Raw genomic sequence first — 25016 nt, forward strand, 5'->3', positions numbered from 1 at the left:
CTGGAGTATGAAACCAAAGGAAAAATACCTACAAAGGAAGATATTTGACAGGTTTGCCTAAAAATTGAAAACATATTTTCTCTTTGATACTGAACTGCATTTTCCCTTCTCCCTATCCAAGGAGTTGTCTTTCTTATTTGCAATAGGCTTTTCTGAATTCAGTGCCTTCTTTTTTCCTAACAGTTCTTTTACCAAATGTCAGTTTTTCCTATGTTTATCCACGACTAACTGGCATTAGTACGTTGACATAAATAGACCCAGTTACTCTATGCAATATAAATACTTACTTTGTGTGGTCTATTTCTGAAAGAATTTAGAGCAATTTTGTAACTCTGTTAGGATAGACTGAGCTACTGTTACACAGTGACCCAGTACAGTACCACAGTCCCTCAAGCAACAATAGTAATAACAGACGTTTTTATAGCACATACTCTCTTTTTTTTAGAAATAAATAAATTTATTTATTTTTTGGCTGTGCTGGGTCTTTGTTGCCGCGTGCGGGCTACTCCTTGTTGCGGTGCATGGGCTTCTCATTGTGGTAGCTTCTCTTATTGCGGAGCATGGGCTCTAGGCGCATGGGCTCAGTAGTTGTGGTGCACGGGCTTCGTTGCCCCATGGCATGTGGGATCTTCCTAGACCAGGGATTGAACCCATGTCCCCTGCATTGGCAGGCGGATTCTTAACTACTGCACCACCAGGGAAGTCCCATATAGCACATACTCTTTGCCTGGCACGTTATATATATTAACTCCTTTAAGTCTCCCAAGAACAGTATGTGTGGGTATTTCCATTTTATAGATGAGGAAACTGAGACACAAATAACTTATGTAACTTGCTCAAAGTCAAGTAGTTAGTAACTCAAGGAGCCAAGATTTGAATTAGGTATTCTGTCTCCAGAGCCTATTTGCTACACTGCCATGAGATAGATTTTTTTTTTTTTCTCTCACATACCCTTACAGAAGATGGGTAGGTGATCCTGGACAGTAGGCCTCTGTCCACCAGGTCATCAAAGGAAAAAGATTCTTTTTGTTTTCATCATCTCCTATGGTGGTTTCCTCATGTGCATGTGGAAAATGGTAATGGAAGAAAATGGAGAGGACAATTTTCTTTTTAAAGGATGTGACCTGGAGTTTGTATTTACAACTTTGTCTCACATACTGTTGGCCAAAAATTAGTCATATGGCTGTAACTACTGTGAGGGAGGCTGGAATCTATAACCTCTAGCTAAAACTCAGAGGTTCTGTTACTGAAATGAAGGAGAAGAGAACAGATACTTGGGTGGGAGGAATTTATAATCTTTGCTATGATAAATCACATTGGAAATGGAAGTGTAAAATAGTTTAAAGAAGGCTACATCAGCAAGATGGAGGGGTAGGAGGTCCCAACACTTGTCTCCCCTGCAAGTGCAGCAAAAACAATAAATAACCAACTACAAACTGATGAAAATATCTCAGGGATAGCTCTGAACTTCAATGAAGAAGCATCAGAAACCATGCAGAACTCAAAACCTGAGGATGGCCACATAGAAAAGTACAGGAAGCATTTTATCTCCATCACCCCATTCCCCAGTCTAGAGCAGCTTGGTACCAGAGGGTTCCCCTCAGTAGAATTTTACCCCATGGAGAAAAGGACAGCAGAAGAATCCCAGTGAGCCTTGCTGCTGTGGATGTTTATAGCCTTTGTTTCCGAGGCTTTGCAAGTCTTCACCAAAGTTTATTTCAGCTGACGGAGCTGCCTGGAGTCCTGCCTCTTGCATTTGTTCCTTGGGGTTGGAGCTCTTGCTGTGGGCTCATATAGCTGCTGCATCTCCCCTCAGCTGGACTCACTACAGTGAGCCCCAGAGCTCCAGACCTCATTTTCATGACAGATCTGCACATTCTCGCACCTTAGACACCAATGCCACTGCCACAGCAAGTGCACCAGTGCCCAAGGACCCAGGCTTTGTGGTGGTTCCACATGCACCTGATTGTAGGACTCTGGCTGGCTCTGTTACTGCTGTGAGATCCAGCATACCAGATCAGGTGCCAAGGGGGATCCCGTTAGCTAGAACTTCCTCATATAGGCAGAAAAGAGGAGTACAAAAAGACCCTAGCAGCCTTTGCCCCTGAGGATCCCAATAGCCCCAGCCACCACTGCTACCTGAGGACCTCCATAGTATAGGCCACAGAAGACCCCTACAGTCAGTGCTGATGTTGACCTCAACTGATGGAGCTGCATAAAGACGCCACCACTGTGCCTTCCCAGGAAGCAAAGACGCTGCGTGCTACTCAGCTGGTGCTCTTACAGTCACCTTCAGGTGAAAGTCTTTCCCTACCCAAGCCAGTCCAAAAAGGCTGGAAGAGTTGACTGCATCCTCAGATGTACAGACATCAATACAAAACCTTCAGAAACCTGGAAAAGCAAGGAAACATGACACTGCCAAAGGAACACAGTAACTTTTCAGTAACTGAACTTAAAGAAGTGGAGATCTGTGAGTTATCTGAAAAAGAATTCAAAATAAAGAAGCTCAGATACTTCAAGAGAAGACAGAAGCAATTCAGTGAACTTAGGAAAACAATACATGAACAAAATGAGAAGTTCAATGAAGAGTAAGAAATCATAAAAAGAACCAAATTCTGGACCTGAAGAATACAATGAATAATGCAATAGAGAACTTCAGTATCAGGCTCAATCAAGCAAGAGAAAGAATCTGTGAACTTGAAGACAGATCTCATGATATTATAAGGTCAGAGGAGAAAAAGAAATCAGAAAGAAAAAGTGAAGGAGGCCTATGTGAATAGTGGAACACGATTAAGTGAAACAACATCTGTGTAATGGGAGTCTCAGAAGAAGAGAGAAAGGGACAGAAAACTTATTTAAAGACATAGTGGCTGAAACCTTACCAAATCTGGTGAAGATATGGCTATGTAGGTGCACAAGCTCAAAGATCTGCAAATAGATTCATCCCTCAGAGATCTTCACCAAGACATTTTCATCAGGCTCTTAAGGCAAAGGATTTTGAAAGCAACTAGAGAAAAAACTTGTTACCTATGTGGTAATACTGATAAGCCTATTAGTAGATTTCTCGGCAGAAGCCTTGCAGGCCAGGAGAGAGTGGGATGATATATTCAAATTGCTTGAAGAAAAAAACTGTCAATCAAAAACACTTGACCCGGGACTTCCCTGGTGGTGCAGTGGTTAAGAATCCGCCTGCTAATGCGGGGGACGTGGGTTCAAGCCCTGGTCTGGGAAGGTCCCACATGCCGTGGACCAACTAAGCCCGTGAGCCACAGCTACTGAAGCCCATGTGCCTAGAGCCCATGCTCTGCAACAAGAGAAGCCACCGCAATGAGAAGCCCGCGCACCGCGATGAAGAGTAGTCCCTGCTTGCTGCAACTAGAGAAAGCCCACGTGCAGCAATGGAGACCCAACACAGCCAAAAAAAAAAAAAAAAAACTTTACCCATCAAAATTGTCCTTCAGAAATGAAAGAGAGATAAAGAGTTCAACAGAAAAACAAAAGCTGAATGCCCACTCTCACCATTTTTACTCAGCATAGTGCTAGATATCCTAATTATAGCAATTAGGCTAGAAAAAAGAAAGGAAATGCATCCAAGTCAGAAAGGAAGAAATGAAATCATCTCTGTTTGCAGATGACATTATCTCATATATAGAAAACTGTAACATCTCCACCAAAAAACGGTTAGAACTAATAAATGAATTCAGTAAAGGTACAGGACACAAAGTTAATATACAAACCATCAGTTGCGTTTCTCCACACTAATGATGAACTATCTGAAAGAGAAATTAAGAAAGCAATCCCATTTACAATAGCATCAAAAACAATAAAGTACTTACGAATAAGTTTTACCAAGGAATTGAAAGACCTGTTCACTGATCAATAAGACACTGTTAGAAGTTATTGAAGAAGACACACAAAACAATTGAAAGATATCCTGTATTCTTGAGTTGGAAGAATTAATATGAAAATGTTCATGCTGACCAAAGTGATCTTCAGAATCAATGCAATCCCTATCAAAATTCCAGTGTCATTTTTCACAGAAATATAAAAACTATCCTAAAATTTGTATGGAACCACAAAAGACCCCAGATAGCCAAAGCAATCTTGAGAAAGAAGGACAAAGCTGGAGGCATCACACTTCCTGATTTCAAGCTATTATGAAGCTATGGTAATCAAAATAGTATGGTACTCAAATAAAGCAGGGCACATAGACCAGTGAAACAGATTAGAGATCCCAGTCATAAACCCAAACATATTATGGTCAACTAGTTTTTGATAAGGGTGTCAAGAACACACAATGGGGAAAGGACAGTCTCTAATAAATGGTATTGGGAAAAACTAGGTATCCACAAAAGAATGAAACTGGACCCCTGTCTTACACCATTCACAAAAATTGACTCGAAATGGATAAAAGACTTTACATATAAGGCCTGAAACTATAAAACTCCTAGAAGAAAACTTAAGGGAAAAGATCCTTGACATTCGTCTTAGCAGTGATTTCTCGGGTAAGATAACAAAAGCACAGGCAACAGAAACTAAACGAGTGGGACTACAACAAACTAAAAAGATTCTGCAGAGCAAAGGAGACAATATATTGAAAAGGGGCTTCCCTGGTGGCGCAGTGGTTGAGAGTCCGCCTGCCGATGCAGGGGACACGGGTTCGTGCCCCGGTCCGGGAAGATCCCACATGCCGCGGAGCGGCTGGGCCCGTGAGCCATGGCCGCTGAGCCTGCGCGTCCCGAGCCTGTGCTCCGCAACGGGAGAGGCCACAACAGTGAGAGGCCCGCGTACCGCAAAAAAAAAAAAAAAAAAAAATATTGAAAAGGCAGCCTACAGAATGGGAAAAGATAATTGCAAACCATATATCTAATAAGGGTTTAATATCAAAAAAATACAAAGAACTCACATAGCCGAACGGTACAAAAGAAGACAGTCCAATTAAAAATGGGCAAAGGACTTGAATAGACATAAGAATTATGTACAAATGGCCAGTAGATAATGAAAAGGTGCCTTACATCAATAATCATCAGGGAAATGCAAACCAAAACCACAAAGAGATATTACCTCGCACTTCTTAGAATGGCTATTATCAAAAAGAGAGAGCAAGTAGCGAGGATTTGGAAAAAACAGAACCCTTATACACTGTTGGTGGGAACGTAACATGGTACAGCTAATATGGAAAAGGACATGGAGGTTCCTCAAAAAATTAAAAATAGAACTATCATACCAGCAAACCCACTCCTGGGTATATATCCAAAGGAATCAAAATCATTATCTTAAAGAGATATCTGTATACCCATGTTCATTCCAGCATTATTTACAATAGCCAACATTTGTAAACAACCTTAATGTCTTTCCATGAATGAATGAAGAAAAGTGATTCATATATATGATGTACATATATCATATATAAATATTATTCAGCCAATTAAAAAAAGGAAATGCTGCCATTTGCAACAACATGGATACATGGATGAATCTGGTGGGCATTTATGCTAAGTGAAATGTGCAAGGCAGAGGAAGACAAATACTGTATGGCATCACTTACATGTGGAATCGTTGAATAAAAAAAAAAAAACGATTTCATAGAAACGGAATAGAAAGTTGGATTCCAAGGGCTGGGAGAATGGTAAATGGGGTGATAAGATCAAAGGGTATACATTTTCAGTTTTAAGAAGATTAAGTTCTGAGGATCTAATGTACAACATGGTGACTATAATTAATACGGCATTGAGTTTCTGAGAGTAAATCTTAAGCATTCGCACCACATGCACATGCACACACACGTACACAAAATGTTCACAGTGTTAACCATGTGAGGTGATGGACGTATTAATTATATTCATCTTGATAATCATTTTACCATGATTTACCATTTTACCATATATCATCACATTTTACACTTTCAATATATACAGTTATATTGTCAATTATTCCTCAATAGAGGCAAAAAATAAAAGCAAAGTTTAGAAAAATGTCCTTTAAAAATATTCTCTACTTTGTTTTAATGTACTCATTTGCTTACATGAGTACTGTCAGAGTACTCCTTTACTCTTCTTTCCTTGTGTCCCCCACCTCTATGGTCCTCATGTCCTTTTACATTCTGTTTCCTGGGTTTTTCTCTAATGCATATTCATTCTTCATCCGCATTACTGCTGTATTGGTCCAGACAGTTATTGTCTTTTCCTCTGTTAATTGGTCCCCCTTCATATATATGCTCCCTTTCTCATACCTGCCAGAGTGATCTTTTGAAAAATGTAAGTTAAATCACTCTCCTCTTTAAAATCCCCAGTGCTTATCTTCCATCGGATGAAAATCTAAACTAATTGGCCTATCATACCCTTCATTTTCTCATTCTTATTTGCTTCTCCTAGTACTTTCTCAAGCATACAAGTTAAGTCACGATTAACTTATTTTCCAAAGATATAATTTAAATTCTTTATTTTCACATTATTATTTCTTCTTAAAAGCCACACTCACACACTCTTATGTTCACCCAGAAAGCTGCTATATTTTTCTCCAAGATACTGCTTAATTATTACCTGTTTTGTGAAGTGATCACTAATAACCTTGGCCCCAGGCAGCTTGCATTTATTATTCCATTCCCATGGCATTTTTAAGTATATGCCTTCATTAGGTGTATACCTTTTGTATTATAATTATTTTTTGTTCTTTCTCTCTTCAACTTCATAAGCTCCCTGAGGCAGGGACTATATTTACACATCTTTTAAAAAATTCCCAGCACACAACACAGTGCATGGTACATGGCAGTCAGTGAAAGAAATAAATGGGGAGTGAATTGTAAATGGATGAAAAGAGTTATTGAAATTTATCATAAACAGGAAACGAGGTGTTTCATTCAGGCTGTTGCAACGTAAGACATTATTAATTTTTTAGAACTTGACAACATTAGTAAAAAAGCTCATATATTTTTAGAGTGCTTTTCCAAATTTTGAAGTACTTTCACTTCATCTCATAGGTTTTTCAACACCTGGAACAACCTTAGAGACATTTTTATAAGGAAATTTCATTTACTTTTCCATTGGTGATTGAAATACCAGTGTTTTATATATATATAACATTCTACTTTTGGATGTGCATGTTATAGAATGCTTACCTCTGACCTACTTATAGCACATTTTGTATCACAGTGGATGACGTAGTAGATGAAAGTGATGACAACGATGATATTGATTTAGAAGCTGAAAATGAAACCGAAAATGAAGATGACCTAGATAAAAATTTTAAGGTTGGTATAAATTTCTGTGTTTAGTCAACTTTATAAATTGTATTCACAGGTGTAGAACAAAGATTGGGTAGTTATGTATAGCTAACAGTAGATTAATTTGTTTTGTCCACATCTTTTTATCATGGATGACTATGGACACTAAGCTATTGAAAGGAAAATAATGTGGCTTTGAATACATTAGTCTGAAAAGGGCCTTAAAAAAAGTTATTTTCACTGTCTCTGACAAGGAAGATTTTATCTAACCTTTCTGACTTAGATTTTAAAGTCTAAGGGAATCTAAGGGTGAAGGAAAGTGTTTTTTGAGACTCTTAGGTGGCAACCCGTTTTGCTTTGTTAAGTGGTAGAGGGGACCATTTTAGTATCTGCAGAAAAACATCTTAACTCCTTTATTTTTCAACTGTTTGGCTTAATGCCTTTTGGGGCACAGGGGGTTCATTTGACTCTTGTCTGCTTGGACCTTTTTGTCTTGAAATGCTACATCAAAATTGGGGTACACTGAGTATTTGACTCTCTCTGGAAATAGAATCTAAGATACTGGAAGGAGATTTCTATCTTAATAGCAGATGTAGAACCAGTTTTATTATCACCAGATGTGATCACCAAGGCAAGCTTTGGCGAAATTGTCATGGTAGCCAGTCTAGACAACGTGATGGCATGCATCCTGGCCTCAAGAAGCTACAAAGATGAAAAACAGTGCAGGCTCTGGTGTTCAAGGCAAAAAATCTGGGGTAACTGTGTTGGTGGTTCTGGACTTGATATGGTGAAAGAACTGGTAGGATCCAAGTTAGAAGAGTTTATTCTGCATGTAAAGTGTTCCTTAGATAACAGGTGGTATATTAAAATCAACTGTTTGGATTCTTTGGGAAGTGAGTGTTTAGAGATAGTAAATTTCCTAGATTAATATTAAGTTTATAATTTAAAGTTTTGTATTTCGATGGAAACCTTTCTTTTATGTATGTTTCCATGTGTATTAAAAACAAAGTATGTTGGGCTTCCCTGGTGGCGCAGTGGTTGAGAGTCCGCCTGCCGATGCAGGGGACACGGGTTCGTGCCCCGGTCCGGGAAGATCCCACATGCCGCGGAGCGGCTGGGCCCATAAGCCATGGCCGCTGAGCCAGCACGTCCGGAGCCTGTGCTCGGCAACGAGAGAGGCCACGACAGTGAGAGGCCCACATAACGCAAAAAAAAAAAAAAAAAAAAAAACAAAGTATGTTGAGTGTAATTTATTCTTCATGGCTCAGGGTCCTCATTAAAAATATCTGTTGTGGGCTCCCCTGGTGGCGCAGTGGTTGAGAGTCCGCCTGCTCATGCAGGGGACACGGGTTCATGCCCCGGTCCGGGAAGATCCCACATGCCGTGGAGCGGCTGCGCCCGTGAGCCATGGCTGCTGAGCCTGCGCGTCCGGAGCCTGTGCTCCGCAACGGGAGAGGCCACAACAGTGAGAGGCCCGCGTACCGCAAAAAAAAAAAAAATCTGTTGTGACCACTACAGATGTAAAGATGGAGATTGGCAGGGAAATAGAACTCAATAGGAATTTATAACAGTGATTCTAATTTTTCTGCTTGAAAATTGTCAGTGTGTATGCATGAATACATATTTAAAAATTTTTAAAAAATCGTATGGGAATAAGTTTCATATATTATGTATCATGGTCATTTACCCATAAATACATTAGCGTATATTTCCTCTAAGGACAGTGATATAGTACTCTTTCAGTGTCCTGGGGGAATTGGTTCCAGGACCCACCTCAGATACCAAAATCCACAGATGCTCAAGTTCCTTATATGAAATGACATAGTATTTGCATGTAACCTACACACATCCTCCCATATGTTACATAACCACAATACAATTACCAACTTAATACATTTATAGTGATATATCATTTTTATCTAATCTACCATCCACATTCCATTTTGTCAGCTGATCTAATAATCCCCTTTAAAAGATTTTTCTTTCTTTCTCCAGTATAGGATCTAGCATCAGGTATTGCATTTAATTGTCATGTCTATTAAGTCTCCTTTAATTTAGAACATTTCCACATATTTCTTTGCCTTTTTTGACAGTCACATCTATAAAATATACAGTTATTGGCAGCATTATTCACTGGGGTATTCAAGATTGCTCACATTTTCCCCATTTTACCTTAACACAGCAGTTATAATAATAAGAAAAAATAATAGATTGAATTTATTGAACAGTTAATCCTGTGCTAGTCCATGCACTTTACACATACAGGCATACCTCGTTTTATTGCACTTCCCTTTATTGAGCTTAGCAGATATTGCGTTTTTAACAAATTGAAGAAGGTTTGTGGCAACCCTGTGTGGAGCAAGTCTGTTGGTGCCATTTTCCCAACAGCATTGGCTCACTTCATGTCTTTGTGTCACATTGGTAATTCTCACAATATTTCAAACTTTTTCATTATTAATATATTTGTTATGGTGATCTGTGATCAGTGACCTTTGATGTTACTATTGTAATTGTTTAGTAATGAAGTATTTTTTAATTAAGGTATTTACATTGTTTTTTTAGACATAATGTATTGAACACTTAATAGACCACAGTATAGTATAAACATAACTTTTGCATGTATTGGGAAACCAAAAATTCGTCTGACTCTCTTTATTGCGACATTTGCTTTATTGTGGTGGCCTGGAACTGAAGCTGAGCTATTTCCGAGGTATGCCTGTAGTAACCATTAAGTCCTGATAGTAATCCTATAAGGTATGTGGTATTATTACCTCTGCTTTACAGGGCTGATAATTAGAAATCAGAGGTACAGAAAGGTTATCGGTGTAGCTGATAAGAGGTGGGACCAAGATGCAGAATAAAGCATTCCATCGTGAATGTTTGCTTTCTTTACCACTCTGCTCTGCTAAATATTACTTTTTTTCAAGGGCTACAGAATTGTTGGCTCTTTGACACTGCTGAGCTGTGTTATCTTATTTTTCTTCTTTACCACTGTCTGCTTCTTACTCATGTTGTCTGTTACATTTGGACTTTGCTTAGTTTTTCCTTTTTATCTAAATCACATCACTTTTTTCATGCTTTAGGTGAACCTGCTACATTGTAGTGGGTATAATATCTGTGTTCTAATGTGACTGTAGTCATAGAGACTGTTTTTTCCTCACCATAGTGATTCAATTCTCTGCCCCAGATTTTTCAGAGTTTGGAGCATTTATAGAAACCTGGAGGTTCTGTTGTAGAAGAGTCGTCTCCAGATTGCCAGGACTTGTCAGTGTATAAGCTTCAACGTATTCTTTTTTTTTCGCCTTAATTTTAGAAGAACTTTAAAGGAGTAGTAGGTTTATTTCTTCTGAGTGTGTCAGGAGCTCTTTATCTTTGTTTTTCCCCAAACCAAAACACAAAATTTCTTGCTATTGCCCTCTCAAAGTATAGTTTTCTTTCCTCACTGTGCCTGTTTTACAGGAAAATTTTTTTTTAATTTTTAAAATAGCTACTTTGTAATGCTGTATCTTCATAAAATAGTAATGAATATTGAACTACTAATATGTTTAGACTAAGGAATACCTTTTAAAAATTTTTTATTATTTTGAAAGTATTAGCTACTTTATAGATAATATATAGATAATATACTATTATCTACTTTAATAGATGCTAATCAAGAAAGTTACATATTTTTGGTTCATCAATGCATAATTTAAGGATATATGAAATTATATATTCATGTAATAATTACACAATTATGATACAGTAATTAATATGATACTCTTTAAATAAAACCAGTCTTTATTATTTATGGCAATGGAGAAAATCTTTTTATTGGTTAAAGAAATAATAGCTAAATTCCTGAATATGAAATATGAGAAATATATAGTATATTGTTCTTTTTTAAATTATGTGTTAATATGACAATATATAAATATAATCAGGTACATGTATATAAAGCATTTTAAGGATTGACACATAGTAGAATGAATTTAAGTCTGAAAAATAAGTACTTTACTCTGATAGTAAGATAAATGTAAAATTGAAGATGAATACCAATTGAAAATTAATAAGTGGTCTTATTAACTCTCTTTAGCCATCAGTGAAGGTAATGATGGATTTGTATTTGTGTAAGGCCAGAGTTGTTGAGGGTCCTAGAAAATAGCTCAGATAGTAGGTAACTCACACTTGTCCTTCCATCATGATGTACATTAGCTCTTTGTACACACACAGATCAAATTGATCCTGGATACATATCCTATTCCTCCGAGGTCATATTTCTTTACATTTACCGTCTTTTTTTCCCGAAGGGACATGGAAATCATTTTTGGCTGTTGTTCCACTCCTCATTGTTTTTTTCCCCTGAAAAACAGAGTGAATGGTGGTAATGAGCTTTTCTAAGGGTGCGTGATAACCATTAGTCGCTCTTGAGGCAGTGCGTTATATTGACTAACAGTGTATTCTTTGAAATCACTGATTAGTGATTTCACATGCTGGCTCCTCTCTTTGCAAGCCACTTAACCTCTCTGTACCTCAGTTTCCTCTTTAATTAAATGGAGGTTATGATACTATCTGCTTCATAGTATTCTTATGCAGATTAAATTAGATCATTATGTAAAATCCTTAGCATAGTCCGTCACATATTTTCATTGCTCTATAAAAGTTAGTTATTTTGATTATCACCACCACCATCATATACTTACGTTTTTCAATTTAGTTTTCTTAAGTTTTACTGCCCTTTAATCTGAGCAAAACGATGGCAGTTGGGGAGATTGGTGGGGGGGAACATAGTTTAGTTTCGATCTTGATGTTAGTTTTTCTATCTTGAGGAGCCCAAATACCATGCTATGTTAGTATAATCTTTGATAAAAAGAAAACACAACATAACAACCAAAATAACAATAACACAACAACCAAAAAATATAAGCAAATTTTAATTTACAATGAAATGAATACAACCTTTCTACAGTGATTATTCTCTATGTACATGTAATTAATAATTTGGAAAGCTTTAAATCTGAAATGTGTTTTGTAATTTTTCGTTTTTCTTAATTGGTGACATACCATTTTTATTATTTCAGAATGACGATATTGAAACGGATATTAACAAACTAAAACCCCAGCAAGAACCAGGACGAACAATAGAAGAACTTAAAATATATGAACACCTTTTCCCTGAGCTTGTTGATGATTTTCAGGTATACAGAAAATTCAGCATCTTAACTAATTTTAAGAAAAAGTTCTTTTTTTCTTAGACCTATAATCACTGTTTTCACTTCTGAAAAATGAAAGTAGTGTTGCTTTTCTGAGTGACATTGGACAATTATTTCAGCATTCTGAGCTACAAATTGCTGTCGGTAAAATGAGGGAACTAGGCCATTTAATTTTTGGACTAGCTTTTAAATTTTTTGATCATTTTTGTTTATCAAGTTAATTGACATAGTTTTTTATTCTTTTTAAAAATAATCTTTAAAATGGCATTTCAGAATCTTATGTTAAAGCCTTATTTTTATCAGTTGCTTTCAACTGAGGGGAGATGAGAGCTGAGAAAATGCTTAATTAAAAATATAGTCTATGCTCGTTGAATTGTTTTTCCTGATAGTCACCATATAAGCATGGAAGGTCGGGGAAAGAGGACAACTGGAAGTCTTTGAATCTAAGTTGCTTCATAAGGACAGTGACTTCTTGTTAACATTTCTTACCCTCATTTATTTACTAGAATATAGTATTCAGCTTGGATTGCACAGCAAGTAAAGCTGATTGAATTGATGGCTAGTAGTAAATATAGTTTCTAACGCTCACTCTGCTGCTCACTTGTGGTGGGTTCTTGAGTAAGTCCCTGAAACTGCCCAGAATATTAAACTGTAAAATAAAGGGTTTGAACTGATAATCGTAGATTTATTTAGCCCTTGCTGCAAACCCCCGCTCCCTCTCCCCCCCCACCCCCCGCCCCGCCAAGTTTCACACACCAACAGTGTATTCTGGTTATAATTCCTGGTTGCAATAATTCCTGGTTGCTCAAAGAAAAAGACTTAAATGTGAAGCTGTATGTGAGAAACAAAAACAGAGAAATGCTTACTAGCTAATGTTTACATTTCACAGTTCTAATTATTCAGGTTTCTCTTTGGGAACTAATGAGCTTTTGGATGCAATAGAAGAAGCAGCAAGTTGCTCCCTCTCCCCCTCCCCCAGTGTCTTGGTACTCCCCATAGATTTGGGGTATGTTGGAAGGTACGTTGAAATCAGGGGTAGTAGAAAGAGGGCAGGAATGAAGGAGAGGTTATTTGTCAAAGAAAAAGAAGAAGACAAGAAGAGGCATTTGGGAAAAGATACAGGGTGATTTTCTTTCAGACCACCTACAGGAAGTATCCGGCTGCTCTTTGCACACTTTTGTGCCCAACTAAGAACCACTTTAAAATAAAACTCCAGAGATAACAAATACTGCCAATCTAAAGCAGAAAAAATATATTGTGGAAGGGGTTTGGGGAAGGAATTGATTATTCTGTGAAGAAATGACCTATTTTCTTCTCTATTTGTATACATATAAGAATTATATAATGTGAGTAAAAACTGTAGGAGTTTTGATGTGGGAATAGAGATGACTAGTTTTTTAATAGGTGTTAAGGTCAGGATTTTGATCCTCATTATTTCACAAGCCAGTTCTTTTCTTGTAGACTATGTTGATGAGTACTGGTACGTTTGCCTATTAGTTCAACAACCAGAATAGGCCACCCGTGATGGTTTCCTGCTTGGCACCTTTGAAGAGCTGGCCAACTTGTGCTTTAGTTTGGCTGCTCCTAGAACAGACTCCTACTTTTGGCCTGACTTGGTGTGACCAGGGTCAGATGGTAAAGACAGGTGTGTCTGATTGTTAAGAGCTCTGAGGATTCTTCCCAAGTGAGTTACCCCTTTTTACTGTGTTTAAGCAAAAGAAGTTACTTCCAGTATTTCAGATAGTACATATTTATTAATGCCATATTTTTAAAGCTTAAAGTAGAATAGTTAGCTCTATGTATATAGTATATGTTGCGGGAAATAGCACATTTTCTTCTATGTGCGTAATTGGAAAATAATTCTAAAGTAATTGTGTTGGCACTCTTTCTCATTTTTCAGTTTCAGAGGAATGCACTGTTCATACACTTTAGTCTCTAATTTTTTAAGTGTGTGTTGGAACTGTGTATGGGCAGTGATATTTAAGTGATGTATTTTTGAGAATTAAAAATATTTGGTTGGCTCTAAATAGGAAGTGTTTGAAAGAATGTTTTTCAGCTATCATTGTATCAAATGATACAATGATATGAGATGGCAGATCATGAGATATTAAACAGAAATGGAATTAATTTTGATTATGACTTTTTCCACTTGGATTTGCATGTCACTTTCAACATCAACCACTGAAGCTTAAAATTACTTGATGTGTTTGTTTTTACCTGAACACCACCCACTTTGTTTCCAGATGTGTTAAAGCTACTATTCAATGGCCTGACGGAGGCAGAATGAGTGCATTTGAAGTCCACATAAAGAATTATTAAAGTAGTTAGCAACAGACTTTTTTAAGGGGACCTTACGCATGCTTTTAAAGCTATGATTATTTATTTGTAGTGACAAGTATAGTTTTATTTTCTTGTTTCTTGATAGCAGAATATTAGAAGTGTCAAAATCCTGCATTTTCACAGCTCTGTTTTCATACATCTGTGGTAGCATGATGACATTTACCATATGGACTTTTGTTATGTTTATTTCTTTCCCCTCTTTTTTTTTTTTTTTTTTTGGTGGTACGCGGGCCTCTCACTGTTGTGGCCTCTCCCGTTGCGGAGCACAGGCTCCGGACGCGCAGGCTCAGCGGCCATGGCTCACGGGCCCAGCCGCTCCGCGGCATGTGGGATCTTCCCGGACTGGGGCACGAACCCGTGTCCCCTGCATCGGCAGGCGGACTCTCAGCCACTGCGCCACCAGGGAAGCCCTCTAGTTACTCTTGATAAAATAGTAAATATATGTATTTACTAAATTCTGAAGTTAATTAGGATCTTTCTTTTCTCTTAATTATAAAACGAAACTTAGGATACTTTATATACACCTCCCAAACCTTCAAAACTTACATGCTTTGAATTTATATTTTAACTCTAGCTTTAAGAAAAAACCTCATATGATGCTACTGCTTTGTGTTTAGATCCAGTGTTTAAGATTTACGTACATTTTCACTACCTTGTAATTTTTTATTTCTTCTTGTTTCTCAGACTTTCTGTCTGAATTGCTTTCCTTCTGCTTGAAATGTTTTATAGTATCTGTCTGTTTGTCTCTTTTTTGGTCCAAATATATATTTATTTTGTAATTCTTCTTGAAAGTCAGTCACTGTTTTCCTCTAGCTGCTTTTTTAAAATCAACTTTATTTAAGTGTAATTTACATGCAATAAATTACAAATAGTTAGGTTCAATGAGTTTTAACAGATATATACAATTGTGTAGCTACCAAGCCTGTCAAGATATAGAATTGTTTCTGTCACCCCAGAAATTCTGCCTGGGTTTCTTTTTAGACAATATCCTCATCTCTTGCCCAGGTAACTACTGATCTGCTGTCACTCCAGGTTAATTTTGCCTGTTTTGGAATTTCTCAAAACTGGACTCATATAGTATGTCCTTTTTTGTGTAAGGCTTCTTTTGCTCAGTATGTTTTTGAGATTCACCTGTGTTTTGCATTTATCAGTGGTTTTTCCCCCTTATTGCTGAGTAGTATTTCATTGTATGAATATACCACGATTTCTTTATTCATTCACTTCTTGATGAGTATTGTAATGTTGGCAGTTTTGGGCTATCATGAATACAGTTGATACTACCATGTGTGTACAAAGCTTTTTTGTAGGAAAGCTTGTAGGCAATATGCCTTCATTTCTCTTGGATAAATACCTACAAGTGAAATTGCTGGGTTGAGTGTATGTTTTCACTTTATAAGAAATTGTTTCTGGTGACTTGTAAGATTGTTTCTTTAGCTTCAATGCTCTACATTTCCCAGAAATGTTTGTTAAGTGTAGGTATTTGTTAAGTCTTGGGATTCATTGTGTTTTGGAATCTGTGAGTGTTGTTTTCTCATAGGATTTGGAAAAATTCTTTATTCTCTTCTTCAGATACTGCCTCTTTCTCTTTCCCTCTCTCTTCTCTTTTGGCATTTCTAATTGAATGTAGATTTTCTATCTCTCTTCCATATCTTTTAACTCTTTTTTTAAAAATGTTTTCCTTCTCTTTGTTTCTCTGTGCTGCATTTAGGTAATTTCATCAGAACAGTCTACCAGTTCCCTAGTTCTAATTTTTGCTCCATCTAATCTATCATTAGAAACATACATTAGGCATTTAAATTTGTTTTTGAATTTTAGAAGGTTTAAAAAAATGTTTCATCAGTCTTTAACTTCTTGTTTCTTGTCTTTCATTTCTTTGAACATATTAGATATAGGCATTCCTTAGTCTTATAGTTTTAGTGTCTGAATTTCTTGCAGTTTTTTTTTTTTTTTTTTTTTTTTTTTGCGGTACGCGGGCCTCCCACCATTGTGGCCTCTCCCGTTGTGGAGCACAGGCTCCGGACGCGCAGGCCCAGCAGCCATGGGTCATGGGCCCAGCCGCTCTGCAGCTTGTGGGATCCTCCCGTACCAGGGCACGAACCCACGTCGCCTGCATCGGCAGGCGGACTCTCAACCACTGTGCTACCAGGGAAACACTTGCAACTTAAAAAAAAAAATTTTTTTTTACCATAAGCTGCTCGTTTTCTTTATAATTTTGTGGAAATTCCAGAAGTTTTTGTTGTTGTTGCTGCTTTTGACAAGCACTGTAATAGATTAAATTCCTCATTGAGGATTTTTGGACCACCCAGATAATGTGAATTCGGGCTGCAAATTCATGTGGTGTGATAGCAGGCTTTTGGTACCATTTTTTGAGTAGTGCTATTCTTCACCCTCTTAAGTGCTAAGGTTTGAGACAGTTGACTTTCCTTGCTATTATTTGTTTTGTGGTAGGATATTTCTAGGCCCTCTATATTGAAGGTTTAGTTTTCTGGGGTTCCTCTTTATGGGAGGGGTATCTTCTGTTGGACTCCCCACTTTATGCAAGCTCTGGGTTACTCTCCTGTTCTTTATACTTTTTGAGATGGGAAAACCTATACCCTAGGTCACCTGTTTTAACAAACATTTTTCAAGTGAAAGCCAGCTTCAGTCTTACAGCTTTGGGATCCCGTCTTCACTTACTATTTGGTTTTTAATCCTTGCTTTCTTATTCACTTGCTGTCATACTTAAAATGTTTTAATATCTTTTTTTTTTTGGCCGTGCCGTATGGCTTGCAGGATCTCAGTTTCCTGGCCAGGGACTGAACCCTGGGTCAAGGCAGTGAAAGCTCTGAATCCTAACCACTAGACCATCAGGGAACTCCCAAAATATTTTAATATCTTTTCCAACAGTGTAAATGTTTCTGTGGGGTAGATAACTAGCCCACCAGGTTTCCTACAACAGATTTTTAAATGCAGATTTCTTCCCTTATCTACCACTTTAGAAAAAATTTTTAAAAACTATAGTACCTAATGTTGTCAAGGAAGAGAAAAGTTGAAATAGATCCTCTCATATACAGTTACTGGGAATAGTATTAATATTTTTGGAAGGCATTTGGACAATTTGTATTAAACATTAAAATTGATTATAGTATCTGGCTCTGTAATGCCATTTCAGTGCTTGGGAAATTATCCTAAACAAAAAATTTATGCAAAAGGATGTTCATTGCAGAGTTCTTTATAATAGCAAAATTTTGGAAATGGCTTAAATATACATCTTATTTGTTTGTTTAAATCCTTCCATATTCTGTGAAGGATTTAATGCCCAGCAATAGAATGAAGGTTAAATCCATTGAGTTTTTTCTTTTTTTTTTGATAAAGTCTTACATAGACCAAAAAAATGTCTAAAAGTATAAAAAGAGAAAAGCCTACTTGATCTGTCAGCAGCATCCTTTTTTTTACTTGTCTTCCAGGACACTTTTCTTTCCTGGTTTTCATGTTTCCAACCCAGCTTTTTCTTCTCCATCTCCTAGTGTTTCATTTTCATCTCCTCAACTTCTTAAGATTGTAGTATCCCGAGGTGTACAGTCTTTTGTCTTCTCTTATCTGTCTGTTTCTTTCCACTGATGATTTCCAGTCTCATGGCTTGGAGTAGTATCTGTATGTGAACGACTCTCAAAGTAACATCTTCTGCATACACCTTTCTTCTGAATTCTCAATGCATACATTCAGCTGCCTGCTTTACATCCTTGTCTATATGTGACTAGCTCACACTTAACATTCCAAAGCTAAACTCCTGATGCTTTTCAGTTGTTCAGGCAAATACTTTGGTACCATCTGTGACCTCTCTTTGTACCTTTTACCCTGTATCTGGTCTATCAGGATATCATGTCTTTTTGGCCTCACAATACATTTAGAATCCAACCACTTCTTACCAACTTCCGTAGATTACTGCAGAGGACTCTTAATTGGTCTTCCTGCTTCTATTACCCCCGCCCGCTTCTCCCCAGAAAGACAGAATCAAACTAAACAAAAAAGAATTACGTAGCCCCAAATGCCTAAATGCTGTGGTTAAGAAGCCTGCACTACAGCTTTGGTTTTTGTCTTTTCCCCCCACCCCCTTCCCCAAATACGTCATGTCATGGCACTCATCTTCTCAGAACCCTCCATTGGCTCCCAGTCTCATTCAGAGTAAAAAGCAAAATTCTTACAATAGTCTGCAAGGCCCTACAGTGTCTGGTCCTCTTTACCTCTTGGACTTTATCTTGGTCCATCTGTTCCAGCCATCCTAACCTCCTTGCTGTTCTCTGACCACACCAGGCCTTCTCCCACTCAGGGGTCTGGGAACCGGCAGCCCTCTCTGTCTTTGCTTGTATCTGCTCAGTGAGCCTTCCCTAATCAATGGCATTAATATTGCCACCCACCTCTCCTCCCCCTGGCACTTCCAGTCCACATTACCCCTTTCCCCCTCTTCTTTTGCTTTAACACTTTACCCTCTAACATCCCATAAAATATATTTGTATCATGTTTATTACTTTTTCTATTGACAGTCCTCTCCCCTCCTTCTGTAGAAGAATATAAGCTGCAAAAGGAAAGAGTTGTTTTTTTTTTTTTTAACTGATGGGTTCTAAGTGCCTGAAACTGCTTGGCACAAAACAAACACTCTAAATATCTGTTGAATTAGTGAATAGCAATTTAGCTGTTCTGTTTCCTTTAATAGATTTTGGATGATTTTAAGGTCTCTATACTTTTCTAAAATTTCTCATATTTGTTATATATAGGCACTATTTTTATAATAGAAAAAGTAAAATTAAGTGTAATGAATTTTGTGCTGGTTAAACATTTTGTCTTTTGTTAGCAAAATTAAAATATACCCTGTTTTATCCATCTTTAAAATTTTCAAATGTTAGTTTTCTGAATCAGCATATAAAATGAATATGATCTTAGTTTTGGTAATATGTATAAATATTCACATATAAAAGATTAAACTTATTTTTTATTTTCAAAGGACTATGATTTAATCTCCAGAGAACCAAAAGCTTTTGTATTTGAGGGAAAAGTGCGTGGCCCTATTGTTGTTCCCACGGCAGGAGAGGAAGCGTCTGGGAATTCCAGCAATTTAAGAAAAGGAGTTGTAATGAAGGCGACTGTGTCTCCTAAAGGAGATGAAGATAATAAGAAACCAGCCTGTGCGGATCTGGCAAAAGAAGACATTAAAGATAATGACAGCACATTACAACAGCAGCTAGGTGATCAAAATAGAACTATTTCATCGGGCCATGGCTTAAACAATGATATTGTGAAGGCCTTGGACCGAATTACATTGCAGAATATTCCTTCTCGAACAGCCCCGGGTTTTACTGCAGGAATGAAGAAGGACTACAGTCTCCCTGTCACTGCCCTTACATGCGCTAATGCATGTTCACACGTGGCTACTTGTGGGAATGTTCTGTTTGAGGGAAGAACTGTTCAGCTAGGCAAGCTTTGCTGTACTGGAGTCGAAACTGAGGATGATGAAGACACTGAGTCTACTGCATCAGTGGAACAAGCATTAGTTGAAGTTCCTGATGGACCAACACTCCACGACTCAGATCTTTATATTGAGATTGTGAAAAGTACAAAGTCTGTCCCAGATTATTCAGAGGTGGCTTACCCTGATTATTTTGGTCACGTTCCTCCTCCATTCAAAGAGCCTATTTTGGAAAGGCCTTATGGTGTACAAAGGTGAGTTGTAGATTTCCTCTTCCTCATAAACAAGATCATTGTCAAAATATGGAGCATGCTGAAAAAAACTGCTTTGGGTATTTAGGAAGAAAATTACTCTTAATTAAAGTTAGTGTCATCAGAGCCCCCTCACCTCCCGCTTGTATCCCTCACAAGCAGTAGTAATAAATCTACTTCTTGCCTATCAAAAGAAAAAAAATAAAGTTAGTGTCATTTTTTATCCTGCTTTGGAAATTTTGCATTGTTTTGAAATTGTCTGTATGGGTTTACTTTATTTTCTAAGTTCATTACCTATTCAAATGAAGCCAGCATAATAAACCTGACCATTGTACAATTTAGAAATTTTCTATTTAGAATGATTCTGAAAATATAAGAAGATTGTTTAGTAATCTTTGAAAAAAATATTATATTAGTTATATATTAATTTAGTAATTTGATTATTATTTGAACTTGATTTAGGTATATAATCTAAAAATACCAATATGGGCAGCATTATTTTGTTGTAAAATTTGGAATTGGAAATATACAATATAAAAATTTGGGATTCATAGGACCGAACTTATTAAATATTGCCAATTAATTTTAAAAATTATGGTTAGTATTAACTGTTGTCAACTCGTGAATATTGGGCACATAAATACATTTTTGGTGCAACTTGACTATTTTCAGAGATTATGATTAAGGGTTTGTGACGGTGGCTTACCAGTACTTAAGAACATGTATATGTTCTTGCTATGGGTATGGTATGTGATGATGAAGGAAGACATTACTGTGCATATTTGATCCTCTTTAGACTATGAGCTCCTTTAAGGCAACACCTGTGTCTTATTTATTTTTTATATTTAGTATATAATTAATCATTTTTACTTGGCAACTTAGTATATGTTTAATGCTACCAGTTGACTCCTTGATCCATAGGTGTGGAATCACATACAACATAGCATCAGAACAAGTGACTGACTTTGCTGGGACGTGGGGTGGTGGGGGTGGGAGGGTGGGCCTTTGCCTTGTCATCCACCGGTTGTATTACAGACTGCATCATCCAGAGGCGACGGGCCTCTTGGAGTGCTGGAGTGGCCTTCAGAAGGCACAGATGAAGCTCCAACTCAGAGGAAATACTCTGCAAGGATGGGCTGCAGTCTTACAGGATGCAGTATAGGCACTAAGTTAGAAACTTCCATTTGGTTCTGTATCCCCAGTAGAAAGACTAATGGGTCTGGGAAGCAGGAGGTGGAAACAGAAATAGTCCTACTTACTGTAGCTCACAGTGTCCCGCTGGGGAACTTTGTGCAGGCGTGTGTCCCTGCACCTCTGAGCTCTGCAGCGTTAGTAGTCCTAGCCCCAAAGTGGGTGTAGTCTTTCCACAGGGGACATAGCAAGGGTACAGTTTGACTGCAAGCTGTGGTTGCCAGTGATTTACTTTAGTCTCTTGTGTGTAGGACCAGCAGACAGGACCCAGATCAGCTAAAGGAGGTAGGATTGCTTCTACACAATGGCAGCAGGTTGACCATGGGTGGCACTCAAGTGATCCACTAACTTTAAGTGTGAGTGGACACATGACGGCCACCCTGGAATGAGGATGATATGATTGCCAGGGTCTCAGACACCTAAGGAATGTTTGGGTCACTTAATCACAGCAGCTACCAAGACCTGCAGAGGTGTGATAGGTGAGGCAGAGGGGAATTTTGATAGATATCGGAGGATGGAGATGAGTTGCAGCCCTGAGAATAATTGCAGTGATGGATGGGGACAGCGTTTGTCCTGCTCATGTCTTTCTTCTAAGTGTCTCCTTAGTAGAGGCCCACAGGAACTGTGGAGCAGCTGCTCTCCAAAGATGGATGGAGAAGTGGATCCATGCAGCACAAGGGTGGGCTGTGGCAGCCATGGCAATGAGTTTCTCATCTCTCCCTTCCTGAGAGAACCTGCTGTGAGGCTTTTAGTTGCCCCCAGCCTTCAGCCACTGTATTTTGGAGATCCCTTGCAGTATTATTGCTGAGACCATGTCCTCTCTGCATTGCTTCAGCCATTGGCTGACCATGATGATGGTACTAGAGCTGAGCCATTCCTGACCAATGCAGGGATCTGATCATAGGCAGTCTTTGCTCTGTGGCTTCTTGTTGGCATGGTCGAGACTTTTGCAGAGCTGCACTGCAGTGTGAGGCTCTCCTACTCAGTGTTCTCTCTCTTCCCAGAGGTAAAATCTGCTTTTTGGATAGACCTGAAGGCCTGTCACGCCTAACTGCTGCTCCCTTTCCCCTTTGTTTTTCACACGAGTTTCCCCTAATAGATCTCTGGCACAGTTGGCTGCAAGAGATTGTGATTGTGTCTGGCATTTGCTTTTCAAAGGACCTGAACTGACATGCCTGGCATGAGTCAGAATCAGTCAGCAGCCAGATTTTTCTCCTTTTCAGCATCACCGCTTAGCCTCTCTATCTCCTGGAAGTCAAAGATGTCATCTTGGCTACAGAAAGCACTTCCTGAACTTTAAGTGTTCTTTAAATGCTGAGAGCAAGTTTCCTCATTAAATTGCCTCAGTCTGAAAGTTTTAGTTTTCCTTATTAGCCTATAATATCTGAAGTAAGATTAGAAGGAAGGAAGGTTGTGGAATTGGGCTATAACTATTATATAGGTCTCTGATTCTCAGCCTTAATTTAACTACCAAGGATCCTTCTTATTTCCCCTCATGGACTTTGTTATGAAAGCTTTTCTCAGTCAAGACTGTTATTTAAGTATTTTACCCATTTGTGCTAATAAAAGACATAAATTCCTGCTAAGCAGAGCCTCTGATTAACATTAGATCACCTTTTCAGTTGATACATTTATTGATATTGATAAGTAAAGAAACTTGTTTTAATTAAGTGTAGCTGTACTGCAAATAAATGTATCATGGCTACGAATAGTTGTTATACCTACTCTGTGGGTTTTCAAAATGTCTGTGCTGCAGGTGGGGAGCTACACCCTCAACTCTGGTGGCCTCTGTCTCTTTGAGCAGCTTTTTCTAGTGTTGGGCTTTGTCATTGCCTGGCTGGGTCTTTAAGAGAGGATTATTCCACCCACAGTCCCATAGTCTACTTGCTGTCTCCCCAGGACTGTGCCTTTCCTGGTAGAGGAGAAGTTTATACCAACTGGAATTACTGTGGCTCTTCTCAATCCTCCTCTCTTTCTTCATATTTATGGTGAATTCTTTCACCTCATTCCTGAAACACAGACCTTGCAATTGCTTTGCTCATCTAATCAACAGATTAGAAGTTCGACCTCTTGAGTATATTAGGCCACCTTCGATTTTTTTCCTGAAGTAATTGACTTTTTCTGTTGCCTCTCTACACAGGGTTATGTACCACGGAGTTTGTTATGTTATTCAAACCAAAGCTTTAAAATATAATTTTGAAACTAAACAGCATGATAAATGATTAAAAAAGGTCACTCAGAGTTGGGATATGTGTTTTAAAGTTGGGTGAGTTGGTGCAAGTTAAAGTGCATAGGAGATTGAGCTCAAGGAAATGAAAACACAGAACACCCAATGATTTACAACCTGGTTTCCTGCATCCACTCTGGAAAATTTACAATGAGAAAAGTAAGACCCTAAAACACCTTGGAGGGTTAGATGATCTTTTTATCTTGGAATTTTCAAAGATTTCTTACCCCACTGATTTTCATCACCTTGATAAAAATATTTTTTTGTCTTCTGATTTGTTACAACAGAAATAAGTCAGAAATTATGAAGTAATCTAACCTTTGCTAGTCTCTTTTGCTGCATCATTATATATTTTGTGTGACTGTGAGTGTTGCAAAGAATACCTTTCATCTTATTTGTCATAATTTCCATTTTCATATCATTTGTCAAAATTTCCATGGGTGTCAGATATTTGATGTGAGGCAGGAATATAACTCTATGTCAGTGAAACCAAACATTATGATTCTGTTTATTTAGATGTGTAGGACTTTCCCCAGTAATGTTAATTGCTTTAGATATAACTAATGCAAAAAATATATACTTAAAATGTTTCTGAATTATCAGTACATACTAGGCAGCAATACTCTCATATTTGAGGGTTGTTACTCTTTTTCTCCTTATTTTATGTACTCTGCCAATATTTGTCAAGTATTTATGTGGAATTTGTGGTGGGCAGTGTCATCCCGATGCAGAGAGATGCAATGTGTCAAAGCTTCTTTTCTCCCATCATTTTTGAATAACGGGTAGAAAACTTCAGAATTATTTGTTCCTTCAGGTGACATTAATTTGAGACTGGAAGAACAAATGCCTGTAGCGGCAATACTTGGACAATTGGACTTGAGAGTGCTGAGGCCATGTGGCATGGTGAGGCGTTTTGGCAGGTCAGGATACTCTGAAAAGCAAGTCGAAACACATGGATTCTAGACTGGGCTCTCCCACTGACTTTGTGTGTGTATATTTGAACAAATAACTTTATTTCTCCAGATACCAATTTTCTTAACTAAAAGCAGACCACTGTTTTTGAAACTGTGGGTTGATGTCCATTAGTAGCCAGTATTGAAAGAGAAAATAGCAGTGTGTCACATCTAGTGCAGCCAGGTATTGTTTTATA

At 37.9% G+C, this 25016-nt stretch overlaps 1 protein-coding gene across 4 annotated transcripts in view; it reads left to right on the top strand.

The window, feature by feature from the left end:
- The window catches only part of AGTPBP1 (ATP/GTP binding carboxypeptidase 1), a 170154-nt gene that overhangs the window by 74902 nt on the left and 70236 nt on the right, over positions 1-25016 (top strand). For all 4 annotated transcript variants that reach the window (XM_079927641.1, XM_079927638.1, XM_079927639.1 and 1 more), the window contains 3 exons: positions 7152-7249; positions 12283-12399; positions 19736-20451. In XM_079927641.1, the coding sequence (XP_079783767.1) occupies positions 7152-7249; positions 12283-12399; positions 19736-20451 (931 nt within the window). The remainder of the gene's footprint in view (positions 1-7151; positions 7250-12282; positions 12400-19735; positions 20452-25016) is intronic.

Source organism: Stenella coeruleoalba (assembly GCF_951394435.1).
Source record: "Stenella coeruleoalba genome assembly, chromosome: 7".
NCBI classification, from domain to species: Eukaryota; Metazoa; Chordata; class Mammalia; order Artiodactyla; family Delphinidae; genus Stenella; species Stenella coeruleoalba.